Source organism: Furipterus horrens, unplaced genomic scaffold, assembly GCF_987537825.1.
Source record: "Furipterus horrens unplaced genomic scaffold, mFurHor1.1.pri manual_scaffold_2, whole genome shotgun sequence".
Taxonomy (NCBI): domain Eukaryota; kingdom Metazoa; phylum Chordata; class Mammalia; order Chiroptera; family Furipteridae; genus Furipterus; species Furipterus horrens.
In genome coordinates, this window is record NW_028327172.1 from 4,731,197 (window position 1) to 4,741,218 (window position 10,022).

Below are 10,022 nucleotides of genomic sequence, written 5' to 3' on the forward strand. Positions count from 1 at the left end.
ATTCTCGCTCCCAGCCCTGGCCTATCCGTCACCACTCAGCCACCCTGCGCCATGATGGATCCTGGCGGGGGCTGTGAGCTGCTAAAAAGACCCCTGGAGGGGGGCTGGCAACCCCACTGGCCAGGCAGGAGGCAGAAGCCGGCAGCACTGGGTGGGGAGGCCTGAGCTCATCAGATTCCAGCCGTAGTGATTCACCAATTCACCGGAAGTGCCTGGGGAGTATCTGGAGTGGGGGGTGGGCATCTGGCCCAGGGGCTGGAGCTTTGGGGGCCTAGGTGGCCTTCAGACCAGAGGGTTGGCTTAACAGCAGGCCTCCAGCCTGGGAGAGGGACTTCCTGAGGGGGCAGCCCAGCCTCAAGGGGTGTCTGCTGGGCCTTACTCCTGGGAGGGGCTGAGGACCCAGAGCAGAGGCCTGGGATGAGACAGTTGGCCCCTCCCGCCCAGGCCTGGGCCCCTGACCCCACGCCTTCCCAGGCCCAGCAGCTGCGTATCTTTAGCAAGGGTTAGGCCAAGGGTGGGGGCAGGGGTGGGGTGACCTTCACAGACATCTTGGCCCCTTGGGCTCTCCGCCCAAGTGTACCCCAGAGGCCCTGAGGGGCAGGACCTGCCTGGCTCAGTCAGCCACCGAGGTGACAGCCCCTCACTGCCCGGCCAGGAGAGGCTTCTGCCGGAGAGCTGAGAAGGCAGGGCCATGGTATCGGGGTGTTCTGCTGAGGTGGAGCCCCCTGCTCCTGCCGCCCCCTGAACCCTCTGCCTCCCAGGCCGAGCTGATGCTCAGAGGATCCAGCTGCTCCTGCAGGATGACAGGAAGAAAGCATGGGGCTGGGGGCAGAACCGGGGCACAGGAAGTCCCTTTCTTGGAACTCTGCACCAAAATAGCCTGTTCTGTCCCTACTCTGAATTTCAGTGTCCCACGTGGGAGGCACGTATCACCAAGGAGACCTTCCCCAGGGAGGGGCCACAGCTGACCTTAGTCTGGCTTTGCCCACCGCCCTCCCACGGCCTCCCACCCCCGCCCACCCCCACCATCCCTGCCTCAGGCTCTGCTCCACTTTGAAGTCCTAACATAAATATCATGTCTGCTTGGGTTCCCTTCCCTGCCGGTCACAGCCCCCAGACCTGGCTCCCACCCCAGCCAGCTCCGGGGGTGCATGCCAGGGCAGAGGAGGGAGGCCTGGACCACCCAGGGAAGGTGGTGAGCCAGAGACCCTGGGATAGGACTGGGGAGACAGAGTGGGCAAGACACCAGAGGCGGAGAGGGGAGACACGGAAGTGGGCAGGCAACAGAGAGACCGACTTCAGAAACCAACAGGGTGACAATTCTGGGAACAGGAGTGGAGAGACGCACAGAGACAGACAGGAGAGAGAGAGAGAGACGCCTGACAAGAGAGAGGGAGGGGAGAGGAACGGGGAGAAAGAGGCTGCAGCCTGAGTCCCTGGGGACAGTGAGGGGACAGGAAGAAGAGGGCGCTGGACAGGGAGAGGAAATTTCCAGAGGTGCGGGCTGAGAGCGAGATAGCAGCAGGAAAGACATGGTAGAAAGAGAAACATCCCTGGCGGAAGGATGACCAACCAACCTCGTTTGCCTGGAACTGAGGGGCTTCCCCAGACAGGAGACTTGCAGTGCTGAGCCCAGGGAAGTCTTCCACAAACTGGGATGAGCTGGTCACCCGAAGCCACAGACCTCTGCCAGACACCACAGGGACCAGAGTCTGCTCCCAGAGACACCCCTTGCGCAGATGAGGATTTTGTGGCCTGAGAAAGGCCAGCTGGGTTTTCCCGGGAGCACATTGCAAGGCCAGGACAGGGCCAGCCTCACAGCCAAAGGACCAGAGGGAAGACAGAAACAGTAAGGACAAGGAGAATATCTGTCCTGGCCTAGGGTCCCCAGATTCAGGGACAGTCCCTGTCCTGCCTCCATCTGCCGTGTGACCTGGTGCAAGACTTGTCCCTCTCTGGGCTGTGTACACTGAGTGGGAGGGCTGGGCCTTTCTAGCTCTGATGGGGGCTTCAGAACTCCCTTCCCTATGGGCAGATGTGGCCAGATGTTCAGGTCAAGCATCTGCCAGGAGAGGGACTGGGGCCCCAGCTGGGCCCAGGTTGGGCAATACGGGAGCAGCCCTATGCTTCTCCCCTCACAGCTGTGGGCACAGGTGTGGGCCCATGGGGACACACACACATCACCCAGCTGTGCACACCACAGCAATGCTGGGCCTGTGTAAGCACACATGCACATGGTCATGCATGAACACCGGGCATGCCCACAAACACACACACACACAGTCTCGCTCCATGGCAAAGACACTCCCCAGCCCCCGCCACCTGTCAGAATCCTTTAGCCCAGGGGCCAAGCCTGGACAACACCTCTTCTTCCTGGGCCCCACCTTCCCGACCCCTCTCTCTCCCACCCTGTCCAGTCCTCACCACCCTCCACCCCACCCCACAGGGCAGTCCCATCCAGAAGCACACAGTGTGCGGCCCCAGCGTGTGGGGAGGGGGAGGAGGCCGAAACTGCTCCCGTCTCTCCCCAGCCCTGCCCTGGGACCGCTCCAACCTCTCTTCTCCTGTGGCTCCCACCAAACAGGGGCCTCCCGCCCACCCCGCCCACCCCGCCCGCAGGCCTTTTCTCCTGACAGCCCCAAGGCTGGGGTGGTTTGGGAAGAATTTAGAAACGGAGGGGGCGCGGGGGGATGGGGATAAAAGAAAAAGGAGGAAAGGAGGTGATTTGTACACAAAGCAATGTGCTGGCTCAGCGGCGGGGTGCGCCAAAGCTCTCTAGGACGCCTGCCCAGGGGGCGCCCCCTAATCACACTCGACTCCCCCATCATGGTTGTCCCACTGGGCCCTCTTCAGGCCAGCCCCTCCTCAGGCTGCCTGCACCCCCACCCCCACGGGCCCACACACTGCATCCGAAACCACCGTCTGGCTTGTCCCGATAGCTGGAAGATAAGGCTCCTTCTGGGGAAGTGGGCTTCTGTTTTCATGCCTGCCCCGTAAGGGCTGTGATCAGGGCAGCGAACCCCAGAATGGTGAGCCCCTATGGGAGCTGGGTCTGGCATCCTGGGCTGTCCTCACCCCAGCCAGGGAGACACATTGGCCTCAGACCCCCACAAGAGAAATCAGGCTGTGTGCTAAGCATCACACATGGTCCCTGCCGGGCTCGCTGAGCTGTCCTGCGCACCTGGGCGTCACGCGTACAGACCCATGGGTTGCATTCTGAGCTTGCTGTCCATCGTGGTAACGACTAGTTATGAACTAGCTCTTCTGCCTGGATCCCTTGAACCAATGACGCATTTAAACATCCTCTCGTCCACACACCCATTCACTTACCCACTCCCACATCCACCCATCAATCCGTCTCCACCACCCATTCATCCCTTACTCATTCTCTTCCCCGACTACTCTTCCTTCCATCCATGCATCCACCCATAGAGCCACCCCCTGTCCTCCAAGCATCTGTCGCATCAGTGAGCATCTTCTCTGTGCAATGGAGGAACCAAAACGAGTCAGGCTGAACAACACCAACAGGAAGAGTAAGACCGCACCCAGCCCCCGTCTACCATCTGCCCACCAAATCCCCAAGCTGTGCCCCCTGCACCCTCCATCCTGACTAGGGCAAGTTCTTAGGCTGCCTCAACCTCATCTCTCCCAACCTGGGTGGGGCAGGTGAGTGCCAGGCACCCACCCGCACTGGGCACCCAGATATGTCTCCAGGTCTCATCCTATATCTACCAAACCCTTAGTCTTGTTGGGGGTAGGTGTACCCTACTCCTCCTCACCACTGCTCCCCACTCTTGGCTCAAGCATCCCTCCACTTGCAAGTAGACCCAGCCAGACCATCTGGAATTTGGCCTTGGAGCCTTCTCCCCCTACCCCTCACTCACGATGAGGCTGGAGTCCTGACCTCTTATCTGACCCACCCACTAGCCAGATGGCCTGCAGCCTCCCCTCAGACGCCCCGGCACTGGCCATTGCCCGAATCATGACTGGGCCCGCCACACCCTTGGACCAGGCTCTGGCCCGCCCCTGAGGAGCCTCCAGAGGCTGCCTCCCCCAGCCTGGCCCGCCCTGCTGCCCCGCTCTCCAGCCAGCTCCCTCCCTTCTCCCGGACTATTGCAACAACCTCCTAGCTGGTCCCTGGCCTCCCGTCCCCTCTCCACCCACCACACCAGCCACAGGGCTCTCCGCTCATGTCTCTTCCCCTTGGCCCCCACGCTAGAGGCCAGCCTTTTGGCCACCCTCTCCACTCCTCACTGTCCCTCTAGATGTCCCTTACGCCAACCCAGTGGAGTCCTTTGTGTTCTCCAAACACATCTTGAGCTCTTCCATCTCAGTCCCTTTGTCTAGGCTGTGCATCCTGTTGTGCTTCCCTCCTACCCGCACTCCTTGGGGTCATACCCAACTCTCAGACTGCGTTCAAATGACTCCTCAGGGCACCGCAGCAAGGAGAGAACTAGAATAAGAGTCAGGGTCCCTGAGTCCCAGCCTGCCACCGACTCACTCTGAGAATCCCTGGACCTCAGCTTCCCCATCTGCAGAAGGCTTGCTGAAATCCAGGGGACCTCCCAATCCTAGGATGGTTCTACCTCTGGGGAGGGCTGGGTGAGTGTGGGGAGCAAGTGGGCTTTGGCTCCAGGCAGAATCCCAGCTTACCCCATGTGTTGTCCTAAGCCAGGTACATCACTTAGCTGAGCTGAGTCTCATTCATTCATTCATTCATTCGACAAACCCCTATTAGCAGTGTCTATGCACCTAAACCTAAACCTAACCCTAACCCTAACCCTCAGGGGATACAACAGGGAACAAGACATTGACCCTGCCTTCAAGGGCTGGAGTTCTCTGGCGGGGGTGGGTGGAGAATGTTGCCCCCAGGAGACATGACAGTTGACAATGTCTGGAGACATTTTTGATTGTCCCACTGGAGGGATGCTACTGGCATCTAGGTAGAAGGTAGGGATGATGCTAAAAGTCCTACAAAGAACACATAAGAAATAAGTACTCAACCGTGACTAGCAATGGTGCCGAGGTTCAGAAATCCTGGCTATTGAGGGTTACAGGCCAACAACTAAATATATACCATTTCAGACAGTGATAAATGCAAAGGAGAAAAATGGAACAAAACTTGGGGGCAGGAAGCCCCTGGGGGCGGGGTACTTAGGGACTCTGATGCTTGAGCTGAGACCTGGAGGGAACCAAGAAGCAAAGCATTCAAACACGGCAGGAAGAGCATTCCAGGTCGGGAACAGCCAAGGCAGAGGTGCTCAGGTAGAAATGAACCTGGTGAGTTGCAGGAACAGCCAGGATGCCAGAGCAGCTGGAGAAGAGGGAGCCAGGGGGAGGGATTGGGATGAGAAGTTTGGGGGGAAATCACATAGGCCCGGAGGACATGGTGAGGACTTTGGCCTTTCCTTGGGGTGAGATGGGGACCTCACGGGTTCTGAGCAGGGAGCCCCTGGATCTGCCTGGACCTGACCTAGGTTTCAAAGGATCCCTCTGACAGGATGGAGAGGGCAAAAGAGAGACCAGAGGAGAGGGTGTTGCAAGAACCCTGATGAAAGATGATAGTGGCAGGGGCCAGAGATAGGTGGCAAAGAGGGTGATAAGAAAGCGTGAGATTCTGGATTCGTCTGAAGGCGAAGCCGCCAGGGTCTGCTGAGAAATGGGACATGGGGTGTGAGAGAAAGAGGGCTCAGGGATGATCTCAAGACTCTGGGCTTGCGCCAGAGGAAGGCTGCTGGCCTGCCCACACTGACTCTCCTCTCGTGGGAAGGGGGATAGATATTCTACGTGTCTCACGGAGGTAGGTCTTGACAGAACCACCTTCCGGACCCGTAGAAAGCACTTCAAAGGCCCTGGTTCTCAAGGGGACTGGCTGGGTCTGCAGGGCCGGCCCTGGCACCCTAAGGTGGTGAGCACAGCAGCCCTGGGCTCCACGCCCACCCAGTATTGCTCAGAAGACTCAGGAACACTCCCCTCATGCTTTGCAGCTGACAAAGCACATTTGCAAACACTGACTGCCGTGATACAATAGCCCTGCTGAACAGAAAGGCCCTGACACATTATCCCCATTTTGTAGATAAAAATGGAGTCCCAAAGGTGGTCAGTGACTTCCCTCCAGGCACACAGCAGATCAGTGGCAGAATGGAAAGCTGGACCAGAGCAGAACCTCTCCCTCATGTCCCCACTCCCAGCTCAAACTTCTGCCAAGAGTGCAGTGGGGGGTGTGCATGGGTTAATCTGGCAACCAGCTCCCCAGGGACCATCCTGGCTGATGACTGCAGTGAACGTGCCCCCAGAGGCTTCCAAGTGGGGCAGGAAGAGGACCCTGGCTAGGCCTACACAGCGGGCCCTGAGGGCAGGGAGGGCTCCACACACGTGATGCCTGTGTCACACACACGTGTCATCGTGTACCGCATGCCCATACATGGCCTCTCACTAGTTCCCTGCTCACCCAGCATGCAGCCCACCCCCTGCCCGGCTCCCTCCCCTTGCACCCTGCCCTCCTGCAGCAGGAGCCCAGAGAAGCATTTCCTGTTTGGGGGCGGCCTCCTCCCGCTCTGTGCCCCGGTTCCCAGGGCCACAGGCTGAGCAGAGGTGAGGGGAGAGCAGTCCCCTGCCCCTCCTCCCTACCCACACACCCGCAGTCTGGCTGGAGCCAAGAGGCTTGGGTTGGGGGAGGAGGGTGGTTGAGGCAGGGGCTTAGTATGTGAATGAGGGGCTGAAGATGGCCCCCATTCAGGGCCTGCACACTCATGTGAGGGACTTTACATGCTGGGGCATGTAGGATGCCGCACCACTTTGTAGGTGCACCTAGGGGCTAGCATGTCAGAGGATGTGAACGTGTGGAAAGGAGGGGCTGCAGGCCCACACGGGGCTGTAGTGAGGGGAAAGGCTTGGGTGTCGGAACACGTGTAAATCCGGGCCAGAGGGTCAGAGGAGACAGCTCTTGTGTCGGGCGAGGCCCATACACACGTGTGTGATGCGAAGGGCATGAGTCAGAGCACATTTCCACATGTATGGAAAGCTGTTGGGCAGTGAGACTGTTCCCGGGTGTGATGAGATCGGTGTGTCCAGATTTGGGTCACTGTCAGTCTCTGGGAAGTGACCTCACCTCACTGCCAAGAGTCCCACTGCGCTGGAGTTTCCTGAGGGTCGGCCCGCCTCTTCAGGGAGGCAGGACCCCCGGTCAGTGACTCCCAGCCCGGGGGTGCGCCTCCTCCCTCCGCGGCTCGCGCCCCCTTACCCTTGCCCCCCGCCCGACTGCTTCCTGCTCTGACAGCCCCGGGGGAGCAGGAGCGGGGAGCTGGCGGCGGCCCCAGCCCACTCCTTACAAGGCGTCGGGTCCGGCGGGGCCCGCCCCTGGCCCGCCCACCAGAGGCCCCAGTCCCTCCCCCTGTCAAGAGCGGCCGCAGACCGAGCCCGGGCCAGTCGGGGGGCGTCGCGATGCTGCTGCGCCTGCTGCTGGCCTGGGCGGCCACGGTGCCCACACTGGGCCAGGCCCCCAGGGCCACCGAGTCCCGCGCCGCCTGCGGCCGGGACAGCTGCTACGCGCTCTTCCTACGGCGACACACCTTCCTGGAAGCCTGGCGGGCCTGCCGAGAGCTGGGGGGCGACCTGGCCACGCCACGAACCTCTGAGGAGGCCCAGCGCGTGGACAGCCTGGTGGGTGCCGGCCCCGCCGGCCAGCTGCTGTGGATCGGGCTGCAGCGGCAGGCCCGGCAGTGCCAGCCGCAGCGCCCGCTGCGCGGCTTCACATGGACCACGGGAGACCAGGACACGGCCTTCACCAACTGGGCCCAGCCGGCCGCGGGCGGGCCCTGCCCTGCCCAGCGCTGCGTGGCCCTTGAGGCGCACGGCGAGCATCGCTGGCTCGAGGGTTCCTGCACGCTGGCTGTCGATGGCTACCTGTGTCAGTTCGGCTTCGAGGGCTCCTGCCCAGCGCTGCCCGAGGAGGCCGGCCAGGCGGGCGCAGCCGTCTACACCACCCCCTTTCACCTGATCTCCACGGAGTTCGAGTGGCTGCCCTTCGGCTCCGTGGCCGCGGTCCCGTGCCAGGCCGGCAGGGAGGCCTCTCTGCTGTGCGTGAAGCGGCCTGAGGGCGGTATGCGCTGGTCACGGGCTGGGCCCTTGTGCCCAGGTACCGGCTGCAGCCCGGACAACGGGGGCTGTGAACACGAGTGTGTGGAGGAGGAGGACGGTCATGTGTCCTGTCGCTGCGCGGAAGGCTTCCGGCTGGCGGCAGACGGGCACAGCTGCGAGGACCCCTGTGTCCATGCCCCATGCGAGCAGCAGTGTGAGCCTGGTGGGCCACAGGGCTACAGCTGCCACTGTCTCCTGGGCTTCCGGCCAGCCGAGGATGAGCCCCACCGCTGTGTGGACACAGACGAGTGCCAGATCATGGGCGTGTGCGACCATATGTGTGTCAACTACGTCGGGGGTTTTGAGTGCTACTGCCGTGAGGGCCACGAGCTTGAGGAGGATGGCTTCACCTGCAGCTCCGCGGAAGACATTGGCCTTCAGGCTTCCCAGGGCCATGAGGACAGGTCACGGGATGATGGAGAGGATGAGGAGGATAAAGGTGGGGTCTGGGGCGGCTTCAATGATGGCTGGACAGGGACACCTGGGGTTCCATGGATGGAGGCCACACATCTGCCTGACTTTGGCCTGGCCTATAGACCTAGCTTCCCAGAGGACGGAGAGCCACAGATGCCCTACCTGGACCCTACCTGGCCACCCCCGCTCAGTGCCCCCAGAGCCCCCTATCACTCCTCAGTGCTCTCTGTCACCCGGCCCATGGTAGTCTCTGCCACACGCCCCACACTGCCTTCTGCCCACCAACTCCCTATTATTTCTGCCACACACCCACCCTTGGCCCCCGCTCCTCAGCCCCCCAGGATCCCTGCCATGCACCCAGCTTTGCCCCCTGACCACCACTTCCCCATTATCGCAGCCAACTATCCAGACCTGCCCTCTGTCCACCAGCCTCCCATTATCTCTGCCACTCACCCAGCACGACCCCCTGCCCACCACCCCTCAGTTATCTCAGCCAAATACCCCAAACTGTCCAGTGCCCACCAGTCTCCCATGTTTCCAGACACTCAGGTGGCTGATACCCAGAACGCCACTCATTTGCCTCCAGTCCCAGCTAACCACACCCTTCTGGTCACACCCTCCAGTGCTCATCGCCCCCCTGTGGCCCCAGATGTCCCAGTCCTCAAAGCCCAGACCACACGCCTTCCCATAACCTCGCATGTCCAGCCATCTCTGACTACTACCTCCAGGTCCCCTCTGCCCACTGCCCATCAAGTCCCTGTGCCTGCTGCCACCCAACTCCCAGTTCTCCACACTCCGCTGCCCCCTCAGAGCCCCACTAACCAGACCGCTCCCACCAGCCCTACACACACCTATTCTAAAGCCCCACAGGCCCCAAGAGAAGATGCCTCTGATCCCAAGCTGACCCCATGGCTGCCCTCAGCAGCCCCCACAGCAGCCCCCACAGCCCTGGGGGAGGCCAGTACTGCAGGCCGAAGCCAGAGGGATGACCGGTGGCTGCTCGTGGCACTTCTAGTGCCTACATGCGTCTTCTTGGTGGTCCTGCTCGCACTGGGCATTGTGTACTGCACCCGCTGTGGCCCCCACGCACCTAACAAGCGCATTACGGACTGCTATCGCTGGGTCACCCATGCTGGGAACAAGGGCCCGACGGAACCTGTGCCCCACCAGGGCAGCCTCACAGGGGTGCAGACCTGCAGAACCAGCGTGTGATGCGGCATAGCACTCCACTCCTTGGGGTGGGGGAAGGGGCATGCAGTGGACACATGGCCCATGCAGGCTGCCCAGATGGACAGAGGGCTTCCTGCTTTCTGGGCCCAGCCAGGCTCCTCTCTCAGTCAGCCACTAGACTTGACTCATGGAAATTCTGCTCCCTGGCCTGGCACCTTTGACAGAGGAGATGCTGAGGCCCCCGGGACCTCAGAGGGTGGGTGCTGGGGTAGTCTCCAATAAACGGAGTACTAACCTCA

The 10,022-nt window shown here is 61.3% G+C and overlaps 1 protein-coding gene across 1 annotated transcript; it reads left to right on the forward strand.

The window, feature by feature from the left end:
- The first annotated feature begins 7,426 nt into the window (after positions 1 to 7,426).
- On the forward strand, positions 7,427 to 10,022 carry CD248 (CD248 molecule). Its single transcript, XM_090267443.1, has one exon. It carries the CDS (start codon positions 7,444 to 7,446, stop codon positions 9,763 to 9,765), a length of 2,322 nt encoding a protein of 773 aa, XP_090123569.1. The 5' UTR covers positions 7,427 to 7,443; the 3' UTR covers positions 9,766 to 10,022.

Coding starts and splice junctions, on each gene's coding strand:
- CD248 (XM_090267443.1), top strand. CDS start 7,444: ATGCTGCTGCGCCTGCTGCTGGCCTGGGCGGCCACGGTGCCCACACTG.